Source organism: Idiotropiscis lumnitzeri, chromosome 10 (assembly GCF_059441095.1).
Source record: "Idiotropiscis lumnitzeri isolate Australia: NSW breed Sydney's pygmy pipehorse chromosome 10, RoL_Ilum_1.0, whole genome shotgun sequence".
Lineage (NCBI taxonomy): Eukaryota > Metazoa > Chordata > Actinopteri > Syngnathiformes > Syngnathidae > Idiotropiscis > Idiotropiscis lumnitzeri.
In genome coordinates this window covers 4,599,666-4,613,192 of record NC_142400.1, presented here as the reverse complement: position 1 = coordinate 4,613,192, position 13,527 = coordinate 4,599,666, and the positions used below count along the sequence as shown (strand labels likewise).

Genomic DNA, 13,527 nt, shown 5'->3' with positions numbered 1-13,527 from the left:
TTTCGTGATCAAAATTTCCGCATTAATCCTTTTATATATATATATATATATTTTTTTTTTACATCGATGCATATTTGAAGCAGTTTAAATCAATTTTTTTGATTCGTTACATTCGTACAATTTAGCCAATCACAGCATAGCGCATAATAGACTCCGCCCACATTTTTGCAATTATTTTTATTTTTTTTTGTATTTTCTGGTACTCAATTACCCTAAATTAAGACGATGCAATCATCTACAAACACTTTGCAAGAGAAAAACTGACTGTGTACCGGGTTTTGAGGCGCCACATACGTTTGTTGTCAGTGATCGATAGCTCCATTCACCGAACGCACCTGTGCATTTGGACGACAGCGACACTTTACAGCCACCTAAAAAAATCCTAATTCCAGCGCTGATAAGTTTTATTATAAAACAAAACAAATTGCATAATTTCTAAATTCACCGCTTTGCTGGTTGAAAGCTCACATCATTATTGGAGCTCATTCACTCCATTAAAAAAAACAATTTTTAAAAATCAAACCTGGCATTGAGAGGCCGCCTGCAGGGCACCGAGTCTCGGATGCACGTTCCAGAGGCGGGGTCTGCCAGCTCCACGATGACGAATGGTCGTTCCTCCAGCGTGACAACGCGCAGATGCTGGGCATCGTCTGGAGGTTTTAGGAAAGGCCCGTAGCGGGACCAGGCCGGATATCGCAGTCTCAGTACGCCATTCTCCCACCAGCCTACCTGAGGAAGAGAGAGAGCAGTCCAATGAAACAGAGGCTCAATTGCACGTACTTGCATCATATTTTGTGTTTCTTCAAAAACACAAAGGATTTTGTCATATTGTTGACATGCAAATTAGACGCAACATGAGAATGTCACTCGTATTATTGATCCCAATTAAAGAATGTTGTCACTTGGAGCTCCAACAGGTCTTATTGTGAAATAAATGTAAAATAAAATGCAAAAATGAGCAACTAAGGTTCGGTCAATAAGCAAGGCGAGTCAACCTTATTTATTATTAATTGAAAAAAATTAAATACATTTAAAAAAAAAAAAATACATTTAAAAGCAAAGGACATCATTAAAAAGTAGCTTTCTGAATTTTCAAAAAGACCGTAGAGTGAAATTGATTAATCAAAGGAATGGGAGGGAAAAAAAGGAAGCTTTTTTAAACCTGGATTTAAAAAAAATTCAGACTCAGGGAGGATCCACTTGTCGACATTTTACCGCTATTCCACTTGTGAGCAGCACAACACCTAAATTCGCTTTTTGGAAATGTTTCCTTTACTCGAGGAACAGCACTGAGCTTTTACAGAGTCATTTTTTTTTCCCCTGTTAAAGGCGGGACAACAATAGCGATCGAAAGTGACTCAAACGGCTGCACTCAAAGGCATTCATTGCACGAGATTGGTTCGTTTCATCCTCTTTATGCTGCTAAAATGAACTTGTACGGAGCAGCTACAAAATGACCAATGAGATTAATGACCATCTCTTTGACAGTCTCAATAAAACACGAACGTTATTATCTTCATAAATACTGCAGGCATGCTCGTGCTGGTCGCTTCCATTATATCGTTACAGGTATGGGTGCCATTCGCCTGACTCGCAACACGTGCCTCTAAATTATAAGTTATGCTGGACGGGCGCAATTACCTGGCAAATTCATGCACATGCAAAGGCGTCGCGTGATGGATGGCACCAAACTCGTAATCCAGATTTGTTGCACTCATCATCCATTGATGCATTGAGCTGCATAATAGCTTTGACGTTGCGGCTGGGGGTAAAATGTAATGCGCATACACGTGACGGCGCAAGAAATGGCTTTCAGGCGAAAAGCCGGTGGACGTACGCGTGAAGCAAACAAGTTTCATTTTCGACTCCTTGATCGGATTTTTTTTTTTTTCAACCCATTCAAGTATCATACCAGCGACATATTTCAGTCTCAGCTGCACAAATGTGAAAATTGGATAAAATGTGTAACCCCCAAGCTCATGCTTCATTAAAAATGTATCAGTTGCAATTAAAATCTAACACTTCAATCAGAGACTGAGCAAAGGACCTAGAACGGACGACATGTGTTAAGCCTGTACGAGCCATTAGCGAGCACCCGCCGTGCTGCGCTCTGACTCACGTGTGGCTTTGTTCTCCGTCACAATTGCGTGTTTGCATGAGCGCCACATTATCCGCATTAGGGCTGGGCGATATGACCTCAAATCAATATCGCGAGAAATCGAGCAATTTTACCTCGATAACGATAAATGCGCGATAAAGCTCAGTTTCAGAAAACAGCCGAGCCATGATTGATCATTACCTGAGCCCTGAGCGACTGTGATGTCATTTTCAGTCGACAAATATGACAAAATGGCCGCCCCCTGACATGGCTAAAAACGGGTGGATTTTGCTGCTTAACTAATATTCCACAAACGTAATATTCATCAGAATTTTGGGTTGACTTCCCCTTTAACCACCAAGATGTCACTTCTACTCATGACATTGAACATTGTAAAACGCATAGAAGCAATTAATGTGGAGAACTAGCAAAAAGTCAATTTGCTTCAATTAGTCCGCACTTGACATCAAACACGACTGAGTTTGAGTTACACTCTGGCTCTAATTTGGTTTTATGCTTCCAGAGGGAATAACGGTGGAAAATATTCTGTTCTGCTGTACAATTTAAATCTTTTTTTTTTTTTTTTAAACAGCCTATTGTGTGATGTTAGCGCAATACTCTTGAATAACTTTCTCCTTAACTCAGACTGTATTGGAGTGTTGGATAGGGCTGATTGCCAGCCGTAATCAGCTGAAGAATCGGCACTTTTCCAGCCAGTGTAAATGTGTTCAGTTCCGCTCGACCACTGCGCGCTGGTGTGCAAAAAGAAATGAGTGCGGCTGAGATGGTTCAGCAGCAGGGAGAAATCTCCATCCTTGTCAATTTGCCTCGGTTTGACGGATGCATTTTTATGCCCGCGGGCGCTGGTCTGCTCCAAATGCATATTCACCACAGACCTGGGTTTAAGATTCATTGATGCTTTTTGAGAAAACACACTTTTTCTTTTGTTTGCTCTGTTGGTTTAAAAATTCCTGCATCTGAAATCTGCATTCCTGTTTGCTTTTGTAATGTCATATACGCTTCTTTTTTTTTTTTTTTTTTTTTCCACAAAAGCAACGCATTGCACAACCACATCCAGTCTTGCAGCATCACTTGACAATTGTGCATGTTTACCTTAAAACGTTGTGACAAGCGTGACAAAGGCAACATCCACCCCCCCCAAAAAATATATTAAAAAAATAAATAAGGTATGCTTACGTACAGCAGGCAGAGCGCCACATGCACAAGAATACCTGAATATACTGGAGACGGAGTTTACAGTGGCTGCTTAAGCGGGTTGAGAAAAGCTTGGCAGATTTTGCCCAGGCTGTCTAAGTCAAACATTGACGGCGAGAGGAAGACGAGGCCGCTGCACTGACAGCTTGGCACTTCGACCGCAGCCGCGCAACAGGCATTGAATCCAATCACAGCCTGCACACAAATTTATGCATTCTCAACCACTACTCGGGAAATATATGCTGAGCAAAAGAAAAAAAATGCGGGTGCCAATTGCGTTGAAGTGTTTTACCAAGACGAAGTATTAAATCGGTTTAAGATAAACTACTACAAAGCAACTATCCAGAAGAAAAATATCTGGTCGCAAAACTCATTTTCGACAAAAGTACAATATAGTAGCTAAGCGTTTAAAAATAGTGAAGTCGTCATTTATAAAGCATGTTTCTGACACGAATAATCATTTGGCTGATGAATGATTTCAGTGTGTACTTAATATTAAGTGTTATCAAAATGAGCTATATAAGCAGTTACTTATCTGTGTGTATCATTGTAAAATGCTGTTGCCTGAATTACATTAATGAAGAAAAAACGGGAGAAAATCCACGCAAGCATTGGGTGAATATGCTCACTCGACGCAGAGATTCGAACCCAGAACCAACCGAGGCACGTGGTCTTACCACTAGTGCACAAGTACACTGATTGTTCTTAAAAGAAATGCAGTATGTCAATGTTTAACAACACTGAAAAAAAAAACTGATATTAATAATGAATTGATTCTGAATGTTGCCTAATGGCAATCATGGATATTAAGTCTAAAATTATCGGGCTGGGACAATACACTTTGTCACGATCTGATACGGATCCTGATACTTGGGTGGCGATCTTGCGATATGTAAATATTGTAAAGTATTAAATGATAAAATATGTGTTCTCAAAGTTTTAACTTAAATTCCATTTGACATTTAGTCAAGTGACACGATTGAAAAGTGTATAAAAAAAAACTCCAATCACAGAGCTCAACTGAAAGGACTTCAAATGTCCACCCCCCCCACCAAAACAATAGAATGTGTCGACTTAATTCTTAAATATGCAATAACAGCATAATAGTTACCCCTATAACGTTCCCGATTCTTTCACGGACTGAGAGGGTCTTGTTCAAGATCTACATGCTCCGACTTGTTCGTCTCTTTTCAGAGCTGTCTCTAGGCCGCGGTGGTGCTGCCCTCTATCGGCCTGGCAGATTAACATATGACTGACTGCTATGCAGAGGGGTCGGCGCTGCACGGCAACATCATACGCTATCTTTTCCAGCCCTGAGAAAATCCCCACCGCTAATGTTTACAACAAAAACTTTGTTTTTCTAGCTCTGAACTACTCGACCTTCTCTCTCTTTGAGACGTAATCGGCCATTAGCATTGTGTAAAAATCACGTCGCATCTGTGTGTTTCTCCCACAGCTTAACGGAACCTCGCTTGATGCCTCACAACCTTCGGTCGTCGTCGATGTGCGGCGTTTCAGCAGCCGAGCTAGGACGCTCCTGGGCTTTAGGTAATGGTGCAGTCATTGTAAAGCCAACATTAAATATTCAGGGAGCGCCAACAGTGTGGATGTGCATAGTAGGCAGATACGGGGCGAGGGGGGGGGGGGGGGGGGGTTTCTTATCCGCTTTTTTTTGTGTGTGTTTGTGTGCAGTAGGATCCATGCAAGGAGGGAGTACGCATACAAATTGCGCTCTCATTTCTATGTGTCAAGGCTCCTTGCGTGTGTGTGCGCGTGGGCGGGTATGGTACCCTTGGTTTGAGTCGAAGGAGCTGCGTAGGAGCATCTAATTGAAAGGGATTTCTGGGATGTGGCAGGAGTCAGCAGGTGACCGCACGCAGTGACTGGACTCTGGTAGGCTGTTAAGACCAGCAGGGGGGCTGAGAACCTCCAATGTGTTCATTTGTGTTCACGCGCATTGACTGGACTGGACAGTCTTTGGTTCCACTTGTTAGAACCATGTTTGTGATCATGTACACGGCGCCGCCAAGTCAGGATGGCTTCGTTTTTTTTTCCGACGAGCGTAAAACGAATAGTCGGATTCATTGTGGAAGGGAAACACGACCAGGCTTTGTAAAAGAAACGGCTGTGTGGAACATGCACAATATGTCAGGCGTAACGTGCACACCATCCATAGGCGAAGACGCATGGCAATTTGAATTTCATTTGCGAGGTAGGAAGTGAGAACGCAGGCGACAAATGAGAACAATCAGCGTCTACTGATTCTTTCATTTTTTTTTATTTAAATGAATTTTGGAAAAAATTAATATGTTGGTCCATATTTATGACTACAGCGCCACAATTTGTTTCTTATCGATTTAAGGCAAGGTGCATTTTGCAACTCTTGTATACCCGGAATGCCACATTGCAAGGCTTACTGCTGACTGTAATCATTTTTACGCAACCAATAGGACGAACACAACAGCATTTGGACCGTAAACGATTTGACAGAACCCGAGGACAGCCGTTTAATTTCTTCTTCTTCTTTTAATGCTACTCATGTTAAATACCATTGGCGGTTAAATACGTCAAAGATCCATTTTTTTAAAACTCGGCTGGTAATGAATGAGTTAAGACACTTGCATGAAGCTGCAGAAGATGTCTATTGCCAATGCCCCAAATGTTGCACAATAGTTGCACAAAAAGGTCCAAGCGTCGTCGTGTGTGAAGTTGAACGCGATCTCAACAGAGTTCAGCCATTTTGACACTTGGCGACTGTTGTCGGCAATCACAGCTCACGGTTTTCAGCTTTTGGTTTGGTTTTCTGGTCATGTAACGTTGACAAACTGAGACTTCCACCGACGTTCAGGATAATTTGGACGGATAATGCCGTAGCTTGAAATGAAGCCACCAGCGACGATCTCTCTGCGGCATTCAATGTGTGGCGTAATGTTGTATCAATAAGTCTGGGAAAAGCTCAACCTGTGCATTTCATTGGTAATGATGCGATTTTGAATTTTCTCTCATAAGGAATATCTCATACTGGGATCCGGTTTTCAGCAAAATATATTAAAAAAAAAATAATAATTAACAGTAACAGAGAGGCGAAAGGCAGTCCAAGTAAGTCGACAAAGTGGCAAAATGGCCACTCTCTCTGAGAGGGAGAAAAATGGGTGCATTTTGCTCTTTGATTCATATTCAATTTTTTTTTACTTCCCCTTGAAGGACCAAGTGAAGTGAATTCAGAGATGTTTCTTGTTTTTTTTACAGTACATTTTACTACTTTTGTTGCTTGTGACATAAAAATCAAGTTTTATTATCGCTCCCTCCTCATGTATCATTAACGACAACAGATTAATAGTTTTCCATACTAATATTACAGGTTATTTTTTTTTTTTTTACGCCTGGATTGCTGTTAAGAAGATTAAAACGTTTCTCTCAAATTGCCTGCACAGTTAATCAAAGTTTTATGATGTCAGTTTAACCTTGGTATGGTCTAAATCAATTTCCAAATTAAATCCGAACAAAATGGAGGTGGACCAGCCTCCCTGCACCGTTTTTAGGGTTTGGTTAGACCAAATGATCAAAACGTTACGTTTTCTGACTGCTCAAGTGCAGCTGGAGCGAGACGGCAGTCAAAAGATGCGTCTCTCTACCGCCTCGGGCACTTGAAGATATATTGAACTTTACGCAAACGTAAACCCCCGTGACCTTTGCGATTCTCGCTGTCAGGTTTATGTTTCGACATGCCAATGCTGCATGCACAGATTTGTTCATCCAGCATGTAAGGAAATATACACACAAGAACGTCAACACAAATTCTCCTCTGACTGATTTTATGCCCTCGCAGCGACTCATCAAGGGAAACATAACAACACACATGCCAAATTCACTGCAATTAAAACTACTATTTTTCTTTCCGACTTTAAAAATACCGTCCAGTGAATTTGGTTCGAAATACATTAGACATGTTTACAGATCATTGCAGAAATTATTAAAAGTTGGACATTTACATAATACTGAAGTGTAGAAATATAGCATTGAAATTTTCGCAATTTTGTGTGTTCCTAATTTTTTGGAGCACGGCTCAAACGTGCGTCTCGTGACATATTTGGGATTCCAGCGTGAGTTGCCACCCTCCGCCACTATATAAAAACTGATAAAAGGACTGAGCACCTTAAGTTTCATCACTTGCGTTATTATGAATAGGCCCATTTCCGCTACAAAAGCGCGCAGTTAGCTAGCAAGCTACGCTAACACACCCCAAAAAAATGCGCCTTCCCAGGATACAACGGTTTACAAAACAGTTTTTGTGTTCGTATTTCGATTCCCAAGTGAGGAGGTGGGCGCCCATCCACCAGCTAGCTAGCAAGCTAGCAGGTGGCTAGCGCCTCTCTCATGCTAAAGCCCCACGACAACCTAGTGCGATATATTTCAGCTCACCGGAGGCTTTAAGCGAATACATTTTTGCTGTAAATCGGCAAGTGTAGGCATGAAAAAAATTGTTAGATGAAATAGCATCCATTTATCAGTGGTGTGTGTCACAACTTGCCCACCGGAGACAAACGGCTTGATTTTTAACAATTTTGAAGCCTAATTTTTTATTTTTTTTTTTAATCAATCAAATTTGTCAATATTGTTTAAAACATTCTTCTCTAGGGTGTTTTACATTTAGAAAAAAATATTTTGACTTTACAAGGACATTAAAACAACCGGATGGAGCTTTTCATGCTATCTGTGTTCAGACACACAAACACACAAGAGGAAAAAAAAAAAAAATGTCATGTCCTTACATCTTCCCATCCTCTACCAGGTGTCCAAGAAATGACATCCAGAAATGGATTGGCCAGGTAGCCGTCGGCGTCAAAGGAGTAATCTCGCCCACCAAGCGTAATGTTGCTGAAGTACCTGTGCGGAGATTCACACGTGAGAGACACGAAGAGACGGTAAGATTAGAAAAGCAAACACATCCTGTCTGGTGGCTGTCAGACTTCATTTGCTGATTCGATCTATGCTCAAATAATCAGACGCGCCGTGTTGCCGGGATTTGGACTGTGAAGCGACTAATAAGTTCTTTTGTCTGATAATCCCGCCGGACAGACGTTTTAATTGTCTGTTGGTGTTAAGTCGCCCCGCTTCGGAGCTGCACAGTCAAGCGGCAGAGTGCAGTTGCAGACATTGAGCAGCAGATAGCAGCGCCAATAAAAAATGGCAACGGGAGCATCATCTGTTACTGGACGTAGTTCAGAAGCAAATAAGAGCCATCTATTAATCATTCGCGCTTTTTAATTGCCACACTTGCGCTGGGATTCATTTACAAATGTCACAGCAAATAAGCTAATAAATGACATCTTTTGGCTCATTTTCCCTCCTAATCCGTTCACACAATGCGATGTTTGCAATATCTAAGGAGCTGGAATGATTGGCATTGAAAATGAAGAGGGATGAGAAGCACGACGACCACTTTGGCTACCTGTTAGAGTGCGCCGCTGTCTGTTTGCACAGGCGAAGAGGAATATATTAAACGGGGTCATTAATATACATGAGACATGGTCTGCTTGCTACAGATGCCCGGGTAATTTTGCCAACTTGCAACCAGACACAGCAACAACATCTATTTTGCATGGATGGCAGCCAGCTCCAAAATTCGGATATCTTCTCAAATCCTGCTCTGACACTCAAGTCCACCGACTCCACCCATATTCCCTTCAAGCTGCTCCAGGCACACCACCGATCTTATTCTCTCTCAATTCCTTCGTTCAAATTTTCCGTCTAGCACATGCGTGAGCAAACTATGGCCCGGGGGCCACAAGCGGCCCGTTAGTTTTTTAATCCGGCCCGCCGAACTTGAAAAATATTAAATGAGAAACCTTGTTATTGTTTTATTTTCTAAATAGGGTGGTTTTTCAAAGACATATATATTTTTGTTATGCTTTTGTTCACTTTAATGTGAAATTAAATGTATTTGTTTTCTCCGATGAGGTGAGGTGACCAAAACACTCCATCCATCTGCTCCTGGTTCGGCCCCTCTCTCAAATTTTAGAACCCATTGTGGGCCGCCAATCAAAAGGTTTGCCCACCCCTAGTCTAGCGTCTCTTAGTTTCATCCCTCCTCCTGGTTTGCTTCTCTCACCTCATCCTGCCCCGCATTCTCTGGGTCTGATTGGCATCGGTGGCGCAGTTCGTGACAAAGTTGGGCCCGCCCGTGGTCCCGTAATCTTTGCGCATGGCCACGGCCCCGTGCGTCAGCACCGAGACTCCCCGCGCAATCCTCCGGCGGGGCTCGTCCCTCCATCCCTGGGGCCGCACGGCAAACAGAGCCCTGGGCAGGCTCTCCATGCCTAAACCTGAGAGAGCGGGCCCCACGGCGAACCACATGTGCGAGGCGCCGGCCTGACCTGCGGCCCAGGCCGCTCGGAAGACCAGCTCGGCCTCCTCCTGGGAGCAGTACAGCAGGCGGACCTGCAGGACAGCAGGAGAGCGGGGGGGGAGGGAGCAAGGAGGAGGGCAGACACACACACACATACAAGCTAGTGAGATAAGGAGGGGACAGGGGAGACATGGAGAGAGACAGAGTTGGAGAAGAAAAGGAGGAAGATAGAGCCGGAGCAAAGGTGCACCTGAAGCAGGAGGAGCATGGGGGGGGGCTTGGATAGGCAAGGCCATATTGAGAGATAACAAAGGTGCCGGGTGAGAACAGGAGGAGAGACAGCGGTAAAAGCGATGTGATAAGACTCAAGCAGGTGTATTATTCAGAAAAGCGAGTGAATGGAAGCAACTCATCGGCGATGGGGAGGGTGGGGGGGGGGAGGGCGTAAGCCATTCCTGCGAGGATGGAAACAAGGGTGGGGGGGTTGTTGGGAAAGGAAAAGCAAAAATTGACACATTTTGGTCATATCGCGGTTTTTGGGGGAGATGAACGATATTTGTGCAAGATGGCGTGAGATGATGATGCGGTGTTTGCGATGAATGAGAAGACAGAAGAAGGAAGACAACAGTAGGGGGGGGAGGAAAAATCATCAGCAATAGCATCGGAGCTCTCGGGGCTGGACGGGAGGAAGGGTGTAAATTGACCAAAGGGGATCTGTAAAGGGTTCCAGAGACTGAAAGCACATTTTGGAGAAGTGCACCTTCATTGAATTCTGAACTGTAATGGCTTGGCAAAACAATCATGCCGGCATGCCAGTAAACCTCCTGTGAATTAAGCAGGCGGGGGGGGGGGTGAGAGTGACGGGAGAAGACGGCAGAGGATCGACGCTGAAATACCGAATGGGCGACTCAATGAAGAGAGGAAAGAGAAATAATCGGTGTTATAAACACACACGGGGAAAATGCAGAAAGAGGCGAGCCAGAGAAAATACTGACGAGGCAGAAGCTGCGGGAGGAACGGAACAAAAGATATATCATGAGAGATTCAAGTAAGAATTGATCCCGAGACCGGGGCATCCACAATATAGAGGACATTACCATAAAATGCATGCGGCAGCAAGCAGGGGAGAGCGGCCGGCGTGTAATGCAAACTCACACGGCATCACTAAACGATCACAAGCGTTTATTAGCCCTTTCGCTGGAGAACATCTCAAAGAAAAGCTACGGCTGCATGGAGGCAACAAGCCGCAGGCACTGGGTTATATGAACGGTGACACGAGCCGAGTGCAGCCTTGGAAATACAAAACATGCCCTTCACACACACACACACACACACGCGCACACACACAGACGGGCTCACAGTGCTGGAGCGGCCATGCCGGGACATTAGCGATGACATTGAGACCCTGACCGAAGGCACGCGGCAAGAGGGACGGCGGACCGGACTCGAGTAATAAAGAATGACCACACAGATACGTGTGGACATGCAGGGGAAGGAATGTGCGCTTGTCTCCGGGCAAACAACCGCGCGCAGGGAGTGAAGAAGACAAAAGATAGGTGTAATTTTAACGAGGAGGAGCATGGGGTCAAAAGAGGGAGTTTAAGGAGGATGAATGGCGGCAAGATGCAGGCAGGTGGAGAAAAGAAGGGGGGCGGCACGTTGAGAAACGGGAGGTCGGTGAGGAACGAGGCGAGTCGGAGCAGGCAAACGGGAAGACGATGAGCTACAACCGGGAGTCGAGCCGGTCAAGGTTAGAGCTGAGCCAGACGGCTTTGTCCAAAAATGACCGCACTTCTTTTCTGTTCAACAAAAGAGCCCATCATCTGGACCGTATAAAGATTTTTTAAAAAAGTGGAATTAGAGCACGCAAGGGGATGTCGCATCTGTTTAAGCTCGACATGATCTCTCGAGAATTGATTAGGAAATCAAACGAAGCATTAAACATTGTATTGCGTTTAGAAATTGACTTTTTTACACTGAAATGGGAATGTGCTGTAAAAAAAAAAAAAAAAAAGGAATATAAAAATAAAAATAAAAATGTCCTGCCTCCATTTACATGCATGAATGAAAACATTCACTTTAAAAAAAAAAGTTATCATTTTTTTGGGACAATACAAGTAAGTCACAATTTTTTTTCTTTCATAATTTGACGAGACATGCGACTTATACTCAGGTGTGATTTCTTCAAATTAACTAATTCAATCCCAGCCGTTTTCACGAGAGGAAACACCTCAATCACTGCCTTTTTTTCTGGATTTTGACTGATTTTGCAAGGCGGACAGGATATTGTGTTCTAAAAATAAAAACATGGAGCTAGGATGGAAAAAAAAAAGGCTAAGACGTAAAAATACGTCTTTGGTAGGCAGGGACTACAATTTTGAAGAAAAAAAAAATATATATACACGTCGTATGGATTGAATGAGTTAAAAATTTGAAATCAGCCTGGGTCTGGCACCCAAAATGCCAAATTCCAACCGTGAAGATTTATTAATTTTTTTTTTGTTGGTTGGCGAATACTTTTGGTGCATCACCGCCTCGGTAGCAAAAAAAGAGGTAAAAGCACCCGCTAGACGCCAAAATAAAGCAGAAGAAGAAATAGAAGAAAAATTGAAAGAAAGAGAAAAAAATGAAAGAAAAGGAGGAAGAAGTCACCCGTGATGACTTTTGTGACATCATTCGGCGAGTGTGTGCGTCCGGAGAGGCAGGGTGTGCGCTCCCCGCCCTTTACTTTCCAAAAGCAGCATATGTGATAAACAAATCAGCAGCTTGTGCTCAGGCACTCCTTTTTCTGGGCACTTTGAATAACCAAACGGAGCATTTGAAAAACACTCCGAGTGAAGCAGTGTATCCTCGGGGTGTATTTCTGAACGCACCGCTACCAAAAATGTGCCTTATATTCCCCGAAGTGACTAGAATATGCCATCCGTTCCACAGTAACCTCAAAAGAGAGTAAGTCTGTATTTTTTTATACTGCATCACTTTTTATGGGAGAAACTTTGTAGGATTGTGTACAAATTTTGCTAAATTATCTTAAGAAAAAGCATTGTGCATTCTCTGTCTGAATTTTTTAGCTTTTGGCAGAAGTACCAAGTACTACGGCCCTTGTGTTACTTCTGGTTCTTGATCAGACTGAGTTCCAAACATGGGTCAGAATCAGAATCAGTCATTGTACTCAATGTGCAACGAGATTAGAGTGCTCATGATAGGCAGATAAATCCAGTTGTAGATTTCCAAAGTGCTTTCTAGCTGTCCTAAAATTATAGGAACGATACATTTCTTTGCTGTAATTCAGTTAATGTTTTTCGGTCTTCCACTGACACTTCCAATTCCACCACTTCAGCCTTCATTTTGCATTTGTGGCGCTCTCCCGAATGCGTGACGATGAAAACCATCAGAGCTACCCAGCACACGATCGTCTGTTGCCAACACGCAATTTGGGATTTTGATCACAAATTCGACTATTTGGTGAAAGAGAAACTTTGACGATCACAGTCTTATCAAAGCGTCGCAAATGTCAAACTGTACACCTTCAACTTTCCGAATAATGAGAAGAAAATAGATAAAGATGGCGGGATTAAGTCACTTGTGCAATATGCAGATAAAAATCCCTCTGTGGGTTCATGTACACATCTTAATCTCAAATCACGATCTTGTATCTCTTCGGGCAACGATGACAATGATTGTCTTTTTCAAACTGAATTTTGTATTGCTTAAAAATAAAAAAATAAAAATCTCTTTGCGATCTATCCTCCCCTCCCCCCGCTACCCGAGAACAACTAGTGTGTTAAATCTTTAGCACCACGTACTCCATAATTCTTGATACAACGCCTCGTGCCACAAACCGTCGCCAAATCCGTCAAAGTGA

The 13,527-nt window shown here is 43.2% G+C and overlaps 1 protein-coding gene across 2 annotated transcripts in view; it reads right to left on the bottom strand.

Moving 5' to 3' along the window:
* Positions 1-13,527, bottom strand: part of grin2db (glutamate receptor, ionotropic, N-methyl D-aspartate 2D, b) — a 73,200-nt gene that overhangs the window by 31,481 nt on the left and 28,192 nt on the right. Inside the window, exons 1-4 of one of the 2 annotated variants that reach the window (XM_088306609.1) lie at positions 9,913-10,063; positions 9,426-9,754; positions 8,086-8,200; positions 524-729 (exon numbers count right to left, since the gene is read on the bottom strand). In XM_088306609.1, the coding sequence (XP_088162735.1) occupies positions 524-729; positions 8,086-8,200; positions 9,426-9,754; positions 9,913-9,930 (668 nt within the window). In that variant the 5' untranslated portion in view covers positions 9,931-10,063. Of the gene's footprint in view, positions 1-523; positions 730-8,085; positions 8,201-9,425; positions 9,755-9,912; positions 10,064-13,527 lie in introns of those variants that run through there. The other variant, XM_088306608.1, reaches the window with a different exon arrangement.